This window comes from Alligator mississippiensis, chromosome 1 (genome assembly GCF_030867095.1).
Source record: "Alligator mississippiensis isolate rAllMis1 chromosome 1, rAllMis1, whole genome shotgun sequence".
Classification (NCBI taxonomy): domain Eukaryota; kingdom Metazoa; phylum Chordata; order Crocodylia; family Alligatoridae; genus Alligator; species Alligator mississippiensis.
This window is the reverse complement of record NC_081824.1, coordinates 47735499-47750695: the sequence shown is the minus strand read 5'-3', so window position 1 is coordinate 47750695 and position 15197 is coordinate 47735499. Positions and strand designations below refer to the sequence as shown.

General features: G+C 45.5%; 1 protein-coding gene across 2 annotated transcripts in view; it reads right to left on the bottom strand.

Moving 5' to 3' along the window:
• AGPAT5 (1-acylglycerol-3-phosphate O-acyltransferase 5) overlaps positions 1–15197 on the bottom strand; it is a 105727-nt gene that overhangs the window by 3956 nt on the left and 86574 nt on the right. For both annotated transcript variants that reach the window (XM_006262403.4, XM_019488433.2), the window contains exon 7: positions 1943–2066. In XM_006262403.4, the coding sequence (XP_006262465.2) occupies positions 1943–2066 (124 nt within the window). The remainder of the gene's footprint in view (positions 1–1942; positions 2067–15197) is intronic.

The following is a 15197-nucleotide window of genomic DNA, read 5'->3' as shown; positions in this document are numbered from 1 at the left end:
CAGAACCCTTTATTCTTACATGCAGAAGTCAGAAACTTTATAGCAAATGTTACCATATAGCAATGGTTTTCAACCTTTTTAAAATTAAGGCACCCTCCTTAGAAATTTACTTATTTCTTGATTACAGAAAACATAATAGAACAACTCTTCTGTTGCAAAGAACACAAAGACCATAACAAGTCAGAACGTCTTTGACACTAAGGGTTCATATTTGAAATTGCTTGCTTTATCTTGTGAATCACATGTAGGCGAGCGTACAGCCCAGCAGTGCTAATACTGCAAGGCATTCCATGAACCCCTAACAGGATCTAACTGCACCCCAGGGTGCCATGCTGAGTCACTACTTTAGAGGCTTATCAGTAAGGCCTGGTTTAAATCACGGGCCCAGCTTAGAGCATGGAGGCTCCTTTAATCTTGGAGTGCGTTTCACCCCTGTGTTAGCAGAGGGTTCCATTGGCCCTGCTGCTTGTTGCTTGCTCCTTATAGCCAGAAGGCAAAAAACGCAGTTTTAAATATGCTGCGGTGTTTGCCTCCTGCCACTTTCTGCTGACCAGACAGGAGGCAAAAAACACAGCAAATTTAAAACCACGTTTTTCACCTCCTGGCCATCTGGAGTAAGCAGCGAGCAGCAGGGCCCCTCCGCTAATCAGCAGCGATTAAAGGAACCATAAGATTGAAGGAGCCACCACACTGTAAGCTGGGCCCGCAATTGAAACCAGGCCCTACCTACAGTAATAGCAGTTCCTTTCTATTGCATTTGCAATTAATTCTTTAAGCATATAAAATTATGAAAATTACTGATTTTTTTCATATCTTAAAATTCATAGCCCTGACTGTAATGATTCTAGTTTGGATAGTCCAGTGCAGAGGACGCAGCATAGGGACCAAGGTTTAACTCCTGGCTCATCTGCAGACTTCTTGTGTGACCTTTGGCAAGTAATTTATTCTACCTTGTCCTCAAGAGATTTAGTGTTTCTTCCATGCAGCAGTATTGTGAGGCAAAAAAATAATGACAATAAAAGCCAAATATAGATGCTTGCTTTTTCCATGGATTCAAAAGATCATAGGCTAAGTTAATTCATTCATATACTTAAGTAGAGTTTTAACGAAGGAGAATTACAGCCTTTAAAATGTAAAGAACCACACTAGATCCCTCAGCAATTGCCTCTTCACATCTAGGAGTTAATTGCCAACAAAGAAAAACCTGGCACAGCAGTTCCAACTAAATCTTGCTACACAGGAACTTGACAGGACTGGTAGAGACCCCAGGCAGATACAGAGGAAGACGTTTCTAAAGGTATATCCATGTAGGTCCCACTATTCTAAGGTGGTGGCACTCGACCAAGGTAGTGGCGCTCGACCTTTTCACCCCAATGGGCCAAGAAAAGTGATGCAGGCCCAAGACAATCCCAAACACTAGAATCAAGCCTTATGTTGCCTGGATATCTAGCACACAGGGTCACAGCCTGTGGGTCTCCCCATGGACCTGTGGGGAGCTCTGCAGGCTGAAAGACACTGTGCTTGGGGCTGGATCTGGCCTAGGGGCCAGGGCCTGAACACCCTTCTTCTAAGGCAGAGGTTCCCAATCCCCAGGCTGTGGCCCGGTACTGGGCTATGAAGGGTTGGCTGCTGGACCGGAAGTCTGCAGTATGCTGGTGTGTAGTCTGCTGGTCCGTGGTCACTTCTGGTCTGCTGTCTAAAAAGGCTGGGAACCACTGTTCTAAGGGTACCCTGATGTGGGGCACCCCTACCAAAGGAACACATAGGGGAAAGTTGTGAAAGAATTGAGTCTGCTTCGTGGAGGCTCTTTCTGGGGGGTATTCATTGCGTGGGCAACCAGGTCCACAGAAACTTGTTCTTTGTGTTGATACTGAAAATAAGTTACTTTGAAACAGGAGATCTTCACAGTGTCAGCTGTGACATTATGAATACTGCTACTCACTTATCCTTTATCTCAAAGCGTTCGTGAAGCCATCTTCTCATATACATCTGTTCTTCTGGAATATCTTTCAATTCAAGTCGATCAATATAAATATGAACCCTTGGACATTCCTGACACAGAAATTCTAACAAAAGAAAACACAACAAAAAATAAAAACAGAGTATTCTAAGTATCTTTTAAAGAACAGAAATGTCATTTGCCTTCTATTGAAAATTTTACTTTATGTCTCTACAAGCCAGAGTCTTTACAGCCACCCTACCATTTTCAAAAGCACCACGTCTTTTAAGAGTATTAAGCCTCTTACAAGATTTCGAGGCCGGGCACAGTTGTACTACTCTAGTGTTGCAATGTGTTGAATGAAACACTCCAAGCCTGCTTCTCACATGCTCCCTCTGAAGCTGTAAACAACATAGCCACCTCAGTGCAGAAACATCTAGGGAGCTACTTGTTTCCAATTTAGGTACTAGCACTCACAGAACAGAACAGGTCCACTTTGTAAACCATCTGAGTATGGCACCAGGGAGTCACCGTGGAGACATATACCTTAAGTAACAAAGGGGCTTTTGACAATTTTATCCACTGTCTGATCCAGTATGGAAAACTGCCCAATAATCCACTGTACAAACTCTACAATACTGTACATGGGGAATATTCCTGTTTTGATTCCAACAGCAATGTCTTGACATTTTGGAATGAGATTTGTACTCAGCAAATTATCCAGTTAAGATTTTGAAGGTGTTAATGTAATTGCTTGAAGTATCCATTTCTTGTCTGTTTTAAAAGGGTACAAGAAATTAAAGAATCAATTCTGATTTAAAAAAAATAAAAATCAGAAATTAGATTAATTTGTTTCTAATCTGAAAATTTCAAAATTCAAAATATAGAGTTTTCCTAGCCATCTCCAGGAGGAGCTGGGCTATAATGGAAATGAGAGCTGATAATTAAAGTGTATAATAAGTTAATGCTGTCCTCAGAACAAACACTTCTTTTATTTTTTATCCTGCTGAATAGAAAGTCCCTTCACCATCGCTTTGTTTTCTTGTTTGTATAGACGTGGTAAACTGCTGAAGCGCTGATTCTCATGTTTTCACCTCTATAATTATGCTTAGAGAAATTCAAAGAACAAACACTTTTCCAATGATGACTACAACTCTTATTCAAATAGGTTATGGGATTAGTTACGTCTGCTAAACTGAACTATTGCACATTGATGGATCTTGGATACTGTATATTGTTTTTGATTTTTTATTGATACTGCTTTGTTTCTGCACATACTAATGAACAGCTTTAAAACAAAATGAAAAGGGAGTCCTAGAATTAGCTGAAATTTTATTTAGCCGACAGAGCAGTCACAGGGCCAATGCTGAACTTAAGAAGCTGTTCAGGAGAATATTAAAACCTTTGCAAGGAAAGCCTCATTGACACAAGCACCTCATTGTGGCCTGCCAAAATTGAACTCCATTCTGATTTTTGCAGGATTGCTCTGTTTTTGAAAACCATAAAATAAAACCTATACTTACTAGAGGAAAGTTATGCTTAGCTATTCCCCATTTTAAATAGAAATGTCATAGAATTTTTAGAAGAAAATCCCCCCCACAAGAAAGGGGGAATGGAGAGTTTGGGCACCCATGTGTATATTAATAAAACCTCATGTCAGCTTGTTATGCATTGGAAATTCCTGCAAACTATAGATAATAATGCCGATCTCTCAATTGGGAAGATGTTAATACTTTGTCAGTCTCTCCAATGTCTTATGTCTTTGTGCAGACAGAAGACTCATGATGCATGAGAGCCAATAGCACAACATTTAGGGCAACTTTAATCTCTATGATGAAGCAGCTACAGCAGGGGTTGTCAACCAGGGGTACTTGGAAAGGGGCTAGGGAAGTATGTACAAGCAGGCAGACAGAGCGCTGCCTCCAAGGAGCACAGCTTGCCCAGCCGGCTGGATGCAGCAGGGGGGAATTCACACGGTGGCACTGCAGCCATCCACCACCCCGCGCTACCATGTGCAAGTAGCCCCCAACACTCGACTCCTCCTCCCTCCTGCTCCACCAGAAGTGTACCCAGAAGGTGCACGCTTTAAAAAAGGTTGAAAACCCCTGACCTACAAGAAGAGTCACTAGGAAGAGTTTCTTTTTAAAACTTCCTGAAGAAGCAGGGGTAGCAGTGGACATAGTCTTACTGGACTTCAGGAAGGCCTCCGACACTGTCTCTCACCCCATTCTCATTAAAAAACTAGGGGACTGTGGCGTCGACACCTAGACAGTCAAATGGGTCACTAACTAGCTGGAGAGTCACACCCAGAGAGTGGTGGTGGATGGATCGTTTTCGACCTGGAGGGATGTGGGCAGTGGGGTCCCCCAGGGCTCGGTCCTCGGACCCGCGCTGTTCAACAGCTTCATCAGTGACTTGGATGAGGGGGTAAAAAGCACCCTAATCAAATTTGCTGATGACACTAAGATGTGGGGGGATGTGGGTATGCTAGAAGGGAGGAATAGGCTGCAATTGGACCTAGACAGGTTACAGGGGTGGGAAGATGAGAAAAGGATGGGTTTCAACACTAACAAGTGCAAGGTGCTGCACCTGGGGAGGAAGAACCAGCAGCATACCTACAGGCTGGGCAACAACCTTCTTGTCAGTGTAGAGACAGAAAAGGAACTTGGAGTCATTATTGATGCCAAAATGAACATGGGCCGACAGTGTGGGGACACGGTCAGGAAGGCCAACTACACCTTGTCATGCATCCACAGATGCATCTCGAGCAGGTCCCAAGGAGGTGATCCTCTCCCTCTATGCGGCACTGGTCAGGCCGCAGCTGGAGTACTGCGTCCAGTTCTGGGTGCCGCACTTCAGGAGGGATGTGGACAGCATTGAGAGGGTCCAGAGGAGGGCCACCCTCATGATCAGGGGGCAGCAGGGCAGGCCCTACGAGAAGAGGCTATGGGACCTGAACCTGTTCAACCTCCACAAGAGAAAGCTGAGGGGGGATCTAGTGGCCTGTTACAAACCAGTCAGAGGGGACCATCAGGCATTGGGGGAGTCCCTGTTCCTCCGAGCTCTACCAGGAGCGACTAGAAATAACGGTCACAAGCTGGCAGAGGGTAGATTCATACTAGACATCAGGAGGCACTACTTCACAGTCAGGGCGGCTAGGATCTGGAACTAACTTCCAAGAGCAGGGGTGCTGGCTCCTACCCTGGGGGTCTTAAGAGGAGGTTAGACAAATACTTTGCTGGGGTCGTTTGACCCCAGTACTTTTTCCTGCCATGGCAGGGGGTCAGACTTGATGATCTGCTCAGGTCCCTTCCGACCCTACCAACTACGAAACTAGAAATTGCTTCATAGTTTCATATCTGTAGCACTGAGTCCTGATGTTTTTATCAGATTGTGGAACACAACAGATCTCAGATAAAAAATGTTAACGTATACTTTGCACTCAAATACGTGTCTTATTTACTGTGATGGACACCGAAAACTCAACAATACGTATTTAAAAAACTTAAATGGTATTATTGGTATCTCAACAAATGTTAACAGCGTTCATTGATGTGCTTTGTGTGGAGACTAAGTCCTTCAGTGGAACTTTCTAAAACACGTAAAAATGGATTGACAGGAACAAATATGTCTTTTTTCTACTAGATCTCGAACACCACTGTAGCATATGCCATATTCATCCAAATCCAAGATGAAGACTTTACCCACATTATCCATCCAATATTCACCCAAATCCACGACTTTGAATTTAAGACGACCCCAGTAATTAGATTCTACACATGGGAAATTATAAATAGAATCTAATTAGTGCAAGGCCATGTTAAACTCACCCCCACTCCCTGGCCCAACTGCTGCAGCATGGAAAGCAGTGGGAGGGGGCAAGGGGCCAGACCCCCAACCCTGCCCCCCTGTTCCTGTCCCCATGCCCCCTGCCATGTGTCCCATGCCACCCATCCCTCCATACCTGCGTCTGCCCCCACCCCCTGAAGCTTACCCCACCCCTTGTCCTCCCTGCAGCCTGCTTCCCCCACACCCTGCTCTGCGCCCCTGTGCCTACTCCCACACAACCTCCCTGTCCAACTTTCCCCTTACCTTCTGCTACAGCTCTGCCCCATAGCCAGCAGCAGTGCAGCCATGGTCCACCTTCAGCTCAGCTCAGGCCCAGACAAGGACAAGTGGCAGCAGCTCCCAGCCAGCTGGGTCGGGGCTGGAGCCGGAACAGAAAATAAGGAAGGACGAACCAGCTGGGGGGGGGGCAGGCGGTGGGGATATGCTCATGCATAGTGGGGGCAGGGGATGGGGGGGAGGGCTACAGGTTCCCTCCCTCCCCTGCCATCTTTCCTGTGCTCCCTCCCTGCCAAATGAGCCATTCCGGCCTGAAGCAGGCAACAAGCCTGAACCTGGGGCCAAATCCAGAGCTGAGCTAGCACCTGCCCCAGGACAGTATTCAAATCTAAGTGGAGCCACGCCCCCCCTCCCCCCCTTGATGGAAGGGAAACGCCTCATCTTGGATTCAGGTAAATATGGTCTATATGGCCAATTTACTTTTAAGGGCAAAGTGTGTCAAAGGTGCAGACTCAGCTTTAGAAGACAGACATTTTAACCAGTTTTCGAGTAAGACAATTTTACAGGAGACATTTCTACCATTTTATGTTGTGTGCTACAATTTATTCTGTGAAAGAATAAAATGGCTTGTCCTTAGCATTACATGTGTTCCTGATTTGATTACTCTCTTGTACACAATTAAGTCAGATCACAAAGCAAAAGGAAAAGCCCAAACAGTCAGCCCAAACTCGCATGGCATTTTCATAATTACTATACGCTTTAGAAAAATACTGATTAAACCAGTTGTTGTTTTAAAACAGCACAGGACAGTGTTGCCACCATTAAAGCACAGCTAATAAAAGGGAAATTACAGGGTATAGCTATAACATACATTTATAAAAGCAATTAAAAAAACATCATTTAACCTATTTCTCCGTTTTCAAAAAGCTGGATCATACCTGAGTATTGGTGTTACCTCTGTTATCCCCAACCTATGCGAATAGCTGTGGACCTTCTCATATCTGCTAGAACCATAGGCTGTGTCCAGACGAGCTCGGCCGTGTGGTATGTGGAACCACAGAAATATGTGCAGGGCCACATACTGCATGGTCAGGTGTTCTCTGTGCTGCAAGGGAGCAGTGCGGGTGCTTTTTTTGACCCCTGGATGGCCATGGAAAAAAAAAAAGTAGAGTGGCACATGCAGGGGCAGCACACACTGCTCAAAAATGGAGCCGAGCTGACTGGAGCCACATTCCAGCTGCCAGCCAGTCCAAGTAGCAGGATTGCTGCTACTGCAGCCTCAGGAGGCCCCCAGTGCCCCAGGTAAGGGGTTCTCTTACCCCACCCGGTACCCCACCTTACCCCTGCAACTTGCCGTACACCAGTGGGGGTGTAGCAGAGGCATTAACCAGGGGCAACTATCAGTGGCACAAGGTGCACCACTGCTAGTTGTCCCTGGGGAACCAGATGTCCACGTTCGTGCGGACACGGCCGTAGAACCATAGAAAGTTAGGGTTGGGAGGGACCTCAGGAGGTCATCCAGTCCAACCCCATTCAAAGCAGGACCATCCCCAACTAGATCATTCTGGCCAGGGCTTTGGCAAGCCAGGCCTTAAAAACCTCCTCGGACAGTGATTCCACCACCTCTGGGTAACTTGATCCAATACTTCACCACCCTCCTAGTGAGAAAATGTTTCCTAATATCCAACCTAAACCTCCCTTGCCGTAACTTGAGACCACTGTTCCTTGTTCTGTCTTGCTCCATCCTCACTGTAACCACCCAAGGTAGTTAAAGGTTGCTATTAAATCCCCCCTCAGTCTTCTCCTTTCTAAACTAAATAAACCCAGTCCCTCAGCCTCTCCTCATAAATAATGAGCTCCAGCCCTCAAACCATTTTTGTTGCTCTCCACTGTACTCTCTCCAACTTATCCACATCCTTTCTATAGTGGAAAGCCCAATACTGGACAGTACTCCAGATGTGGCCACACCAGTGCAGAATCGAGTGGAATAATTACTTCCCTTGATCTCCTGGCAATGCTCCTACTAATTTCATAGATTTCATAGACATTAGGGCTGGAAGGGACCACATAAGATCATCAGGTCCAGCCTCCCACCCAAGGGGTAGGAAGTCAGCTAGGGTCAAAGGATCCCAGCAAGATAAACATCCAAAAGTTTCTTGAGAGTGTACAGAGTAGGTGCTTGCACGACCGGGCGGCGGGGAGTCTGTTCCAGGCCTTGGGGGCTCTGACAGTAAAGAAGTTTTTTCTTATGTCCAGCCTAAAACAGTCTTGCAGGAGTTTGTGACTGTTGGACCTTGTCATCCCCTAGGGTGCTCTGGTGAGCAGGTGTTCCCTCAGATCCTGATGCATACCCCTTACGTACTTATAGGCTACCACCAGATCTCCCCTGAGCCTGTGGTTCTCTAGACTGAAGAGTCCCATAGCTTGTAGCCTCTCTTCATAAGGCCTGTTTTCTTGTCCTCTGATCATGCGTGTGGCTCTCCTCTGGACTCTTTCAAGCTTCCCCACGTCCTTCCTGAATTGTGGAGCCCAGAATGGGATGCAGTACTCCAGCGGCAGCCTTGCCAAGACCAAGTACAGCACAAGGATGACATCCTGGGTCTTGCTCGAGATGCATCAGTAGATGCAAGCCAGAGTTTTATACGCATTGCCAGCTGTGGTATTGCACTGGTGACTCATATTCATCTTGTGGTCAATCATGACCCCCAAGTCTCTTTTGGTCATGGTGCTAGCAAGTGTAGCATTGCTGAGCCTGTAAGTGTGCTGCGCATTTTTATTCCCGAGGTGGAGCACCTTGCATTTCTCCATATTGAATGCCATCTGATTTTCATCCGCCCACCTTGCAAGCCTATCAAGGTTGGCCTGGAGCACCAGCCTATCCTCAAGTGTGGACATTTTCCCCCAAAATTTGGTGTCGTTAGCAAACTTAGCCAGTCCGCTTTTGACACCAGTGTCCAGATTGTTTATGAAGACATTAAAGAGTACAGGTCCAAGAATGGAACCTTGGGGGTGCCACTAGTCACCGAGTGCCATGTTGATTCAGTTTCGTCAACTACCCCTCTCTGGGTCCGACCTCGGAGCCAGTTCCTCAGCCATCGGACTGCGGAGGAGTTGAGGCTGTAATTGCCCAGTTTTTCCATGAGGACATCCTGAGACACCAGGTCAAAGGCTTTTTTAAAGTCCACATATATGACATCAACCTCTTCCCTTTTGTCCAGCTGATACGTCACCTGGTCATAGAAGGAAATGAGATTGGTCAAGCAGGACCAACCCGCAATAAACCCATGCTGGCTACCCCTCAGAATGTTGCCTTTTGTTAGCCTGTCAAGAATGGGTTTTTCGATAATTTTTTCCAAAATCTTCCCAAGGACTGAGGTCAAACTGATTGGCCTGTAGTTTCCCAGGTCATTTTTCCTCCCTTTCTTAAAGATGGGCACCACATTGGCCCTCTTCCAATCTTCAGGTACTTCGCCTGAGCACCACAAGTTCTTAAATATCTTTGCCAGTGGCTGTGCTATCGTGTCTGCCAGTTCCTTTAGCACTCTTGGGTGCAACCTATCCAGACCAGTTGATTTATGGGTGTCCAGCCTTTCAAGATGCTCCCTCACAAGATCCACATTCAATGGTGGGCATATATTCATCCTCACCCTGGTCATCCTGCACCATGTTAGGCAGGGTGGTCCCTTTGGGCTGGTGAAAAATTGACGCAAAGTTATCATTGAGTAAATTGGCTTTTTCCTGGGTGTTGGTAGTCAGCTGCCCCAGCTGGTTTAGCAGGGGTCCAATGTTGCCCTTGTTTTTCTTTCAACTCTCCACATATCTGAAGAAAGAGTTTTTATCGTCTTTGATGAGTGTAGCCAGATGGAGTTCAGTTGCAGCCTTAGCTTTTCTAGTTCACTCCCTGCAGGAGCAGACCAGTACAGTACAGAAACCCCTCCTTAGTGGGGTTTCTGGCTCTGCACCCTTTGTACGCCTCTATTTTTAGACGTAGAAGATCCATGTGTTCCCTGTTGAGCCAAGGGGGTAGTTGAGCCCTTTGACCACCTTTCCTATGGGTTGGGATGGACTCCCCTTGTGTTTCTAGGATCACTTCTTTAAGGAGCAGCCACTCATCCCGAACTCTCTTCCCGAAATCATGGCCTTTCAGGGCCTCAAGAACAAGCCTCCTGAGCTTATGAAAGTCAGCTTTCTTAAAGTCTACAACTACTGCATTGCTGACTGACTTGCCAGCTTTGCAATGAATGGTGAAAGTGATCAACTCATGGTCACTGTAACCTAGCTTCCCTTTGATTCTTAGGTCACTGATTAGATCATTCCCTTTGGCCAGTACTAGGTCCAGGAGCACCTTGCCTCTTGTCAGCCCATAAACTTCTTGAGACAGTTAGAGCTCATCCACGCATGTAAGGCAGCTTTGAGACTGACTGGATTTGGCCGAGTGCTCATCCCATGAGATGTCCAGGTAGCTGAAGTCTCCCATGACAACTATGCACCAAGAGCATGCAGCTTCGGCCAGTTCCCTGGCAAATTTTTGGTCAATCACTTGTTCCTGGTTTGGTAGTCCAGTCATAATGCAGCCCAGTATGCTGACAACAAGGGATCACTGCTAACTCAAGTCCAGCGTATTGTCCACTATAACCCCCGGGTCCTTTTCTGCAGAGCTGTTGCTTAGCTAGTCAGTCCTCAGGATGTAACAGTGCATGGGATTCTTTTGTCCTAAGTGCAGGACTTTCCACTTGTCCTCGTTCAATCTCATGAGATTTTTCAGCTCAATCCTCCAATTTATCTAGGCCTCTCAAATCCTAGCCTTACTCTCCAGTTTATCTACTATACCACCCCTTGGTGTCATCTGCAAACTTGTTGAGGGGACAATCCATCCTATTTTCCATATCGTTAATGAAAATACTGAATGAAACCCAGGGTCCAGGACCGACCCCCTTGGGCACTTCGCTTGCTACCGGCTGCCAACTAGACATTGAGCCATTGATTACTACCCGCTGCACCCTACGATTCAGCCAGCTTTCTATCCACCTCATAGTCCACTCGCCCATCCCATACTTCCTCAACCTGCTTGCAAGAGTGCTGTGGGAGATGGTATGAAAAGCCTTGCTATAGTCAAGGTACACTATGTCCACTGCTTTCCCCACATCCACAGAGCCAGTTATCTCATCACAGAAGGCAATCAGGTTGATCAGGCATGACTTACGTTTTGTGTATCTATGCCGACTGTTTCTAATCACCTTTTTCTCTTCCAAGTGCTTAGAAATAGATTCTTTGAGGATCTGCTCCACGCTTTTTCCAGGGACTGAGGTGAGGCTGACTGGTCTGTAGTTCCCTTGATTCTCCTTCCCTTTCTTAAAGATGGGCACTATATTTGCCCTTTTCCAGTTGCCCAGGATGTCCCCCGATTGTCAAGAGTCTTCAAAGATAATGGCCAGCGGCTTTCTAGTCACATTAGCCAATTCCCTCAGCACCCTTGGATGCACTGCATCTGGTCCCGTGAACTCGTACATGTCCACCTTTTCTAAATAGTCCCTAACCTCCTCTAGCTTTTGAGTAAAGCATGAGTTTAATTTGCCCAAGTCAGAAGCATCAAGCATATGATTCACTGGGTTCCTGGTGGGCCAGGGAATTCAAATGCAGGGAGGAGGGGAATGCTATAGAATCTAGGACTATGAGGCCACGTCAGGCACAGCTGTTGCTGGCAAGGGGACTGGTGACGGCTGCTGCTGCTGCTCTTTGCCCTTCATCACTGGCTCTGTGACCTACAAGGTTGCTGCCAAAAGAATCCCACATTCCAAATCCAGCCTGGGGCACAGAGTGAGTCTGACACCCCTGTCCTAAATCAAAGTCCTAAATCCTTCACCTGTCAAGGTTTCCCACCTATGTAAAACCCACCCGTTACTTACAACTGTACTTATGCTTGCAGCTTGATAACCAGGATGGTCTGCAATATGATTTGTAGATAAAAGCAGTTCAAGTGCCTTTTCACCAGGAGATGAGGATTCCCACACACATCATTGTTACAGGACCATTTTTAAACCCAGGTCTTTAATATAGCTATATGAATGGTCCTAATGCAGGCAATCAAGCTAGCAACACAGCTATTTTTAATTATGCAATTCATTTTCATGCTTTATGCGACCAATTCCATTTTTTTAGTCTCTGAAACTACTTAAGTATGTTGATGGATTAAGAACAATTTATTGAGCTGCTGGTTTTGAGAAAGAACAGCTGGATTTTATCACTACACATTCTAAAGGTTTGTGGTAGTCTCATGACCCTTAATTTCACATCAGCTCAACTCCCCAAAGGCTTATGTAATTAAGCTAAGAGACTAAGCTTTATTGCAGCAATTTATTGCACACAAATTACATCCAACTTCAGAGACAGTGGCCCCTGAAGCATACATCTGACAGGTTTTAAAATCTCGAAACCTGCCAGAATTTGTTATAATTAACAGGAGGAACAAACAAGTCTGAACTTTCCCCTCCTATGATATAACATAATTAAGAATCATACATTATATCAAACTTTACATTAGGGACAATATTAATCATTTTGATGAATCGAGAGCTAAGCATAATATAAATGTGTGTTAAACGAATATTAACAACCTTTGTGCAACCACAGTGGACTGAATTTCATATGGAAGATAATTTGCTAAAACTTTCTACCATGCAAAATAACTTAACAGTAACTTAACCACCAAAAGCTTATAATGTTTAGAATGTTAATAATGACCCACCACAGCAAGAAGCAGCAATTTAAAATGCTTTAAGAGCTAGAATGCTGGGTCCGTTAGTGCACTTAGAATTCCTATCCCCTGATACATAAGAACGAATTCATGCTGACAAGGTAGCTACAAGTCTTACGTGGATTCATGAAAATATGAATGTTAGTTTCTAAGGAAGAATCAGAGATCAAATGGGTTTTAATTTCAAACAAATACTTGTATTTCACTAGTTAGAATTCTGAATCTTCAAAACAGATTAATATCATTTAAAGCCTTTAGTCTAACTAAAAGACACACTGCGTGTCTACATGTGCACTTTAATGTGTATTAGCCTATATTAATGCACATTAAAGCGTCATTAAAAATGGTGCTATTTCATTAATGTGCATTAAAATAGGCTAATATACATTAAATGCCACTTAAAAACTGTGCTCTTTAGTTAATATGCATTAAGACAGGCTAATATGCATTTTCCTAGTACCTCACAATGGAGGTACTATATTTAATGTACATTAACTAAAGCACATTAATGCACATGTAGACGCGCCCACTGAAAATCAAAAACACTTAATGCACAAAATTACTGACATAGTTAAAAAAAACCCCATTCCTTAATGTTACACACAACCTCAGAGTCTTCTCCCAAGAATTATTCTTCCTACTGTTTTATAAATGATAGCTAGCTAGCTAGCTAGCTAGCTAGCTAATCACCTATACGTCAGAGCCTGACATCCCCCTTTACCTTGAAGGATCTTGGCAATGAAAATGTGACATCAGAGAAGCCAAAATCTTATCTGCAGAAGCTGTTCTTAAAATATACAAATAAAATGTAATTAGCAGAAAACATATGGTTTTAGCAACATAATACTGGGAGTTATGGTCTATAAACTCTGCCTGTTCAGCTGTCCACATGTATGTATATTATAACCACCTCTAAAAACCCTTTTCCAAATTGAAAGCATCTTCCTTCAATCATTTTATGATGTTTTTTATTTTGAGGTTCATAGACTCATTAGTCTAGACCCAAGCTTTTAACCTAATAAACTATTATCAATAAATTTGATCTTAAGTGCCAGAAACACCAACACTATGCTTTCAGCTGTTTTGTATCCAAGATTAGTAATTAACAAACAAAACAAACATGAACTTCGAGTGCTGGAGTGCACTGTAGATTCATATCTGTAATTATCTTGAGTCCAGCTAACAGAAAGCTTTCCCTGCTCATTCCAGGCTGGGTACAGACATTCAGGAAGGTTAGGGGGAGGCTAGATTGAGTTAAAAACAGCAATCAAATCTGAGGTAAATTGGGATGGGGGGCTAGTGTGAGAGGAGTTGAGGGGGCAAACAGGCTCATGGGGGGGAATTGGAGGGTCCACAGAGGGACTGGTGGGGAGGGGGGGTTAGTGAGGTCTGCAGGGGAAGGCTAGGGCAGGGCAGGTGGGCTCCATGGGGGGAATTAGGGGTCTGGCAGGGTCTGTGGGGGAAAGGCAGTGTCCACTGGGGTGTTGGTGGGGTTTGGCGGGATCAGGGGGGCTCACAGGGTCCATGGGGAAGCTTGGGGGGATGGGGCTGTCTCTCCCCTACCACCCAGGACAAAAGGTTATGTTTAGCTCCCAACCCCCACCCCCCAACCCCCAGATGAACAACCTCTCACCCCACCTGCCACCAAACCTACCCTTCATCCCTCCTCCACATTGGGACTTCTTCGGCTCCTGGCATTAGCAAATGCTGATAAAATTGGCACTGGGAGCAGCTTGTGGGATGGGGGGTTTGGTGGGTTTTGGGGGAGCTGTCTAATCTGCAGTGTAGGGGGTTGCAAGCTGTCCATTTGGGAGTGTGGCAAGTGGCCAGAGGGCTAAAAGTAGTCCAGTGCCAGGGGACTGTAGGAGAAGTGCAGCCCTGGGTCAGCAGCTGGGCTTTCCCAACCCCAGGGCTGTGCTGGAAACTGTATGGAAGTTCGGGACACTTAGACAGGTCTAAAAATGGCCAACCCAATCTAAGTTATACTACCTTGGAGGTGGGATTAATTTAAATCAGGTCAGCCATTTTGGACCGACACAAGCTTCCTGAAACTTCTGTACAGTTCACACTTGGATTGACCTAACTAAGGATCTAAGTCAGGGGTAGGCAACGGTTTTTGGCCAGAGTGCCGAAAAAACCACAATGTCTACCTTGTAAGGTGCCAGAGTGCCAGCATACCACAAAAACAAAACTGGGGCAGAGAGGGTACATGGCAGGATGCTCTGCATATTTAATACAGTGAGTAATCCTTAATGTTGCATTTACTGTAAAAAAAAAAAAAAAAAAAAAAAAAGAAAGAGAGCTGGTGTCAGGTGGGGAGCGGGGGCTGCTCAAGGGCTCCGCTACTTGGGCCACAGTGGGGCACCCAGCAGCACTCGAGGTGGGGCCCAGCTGGCCTGCGCAGCTCCGCGGGGATGGGGTGCAGCCACCCTGCCCACA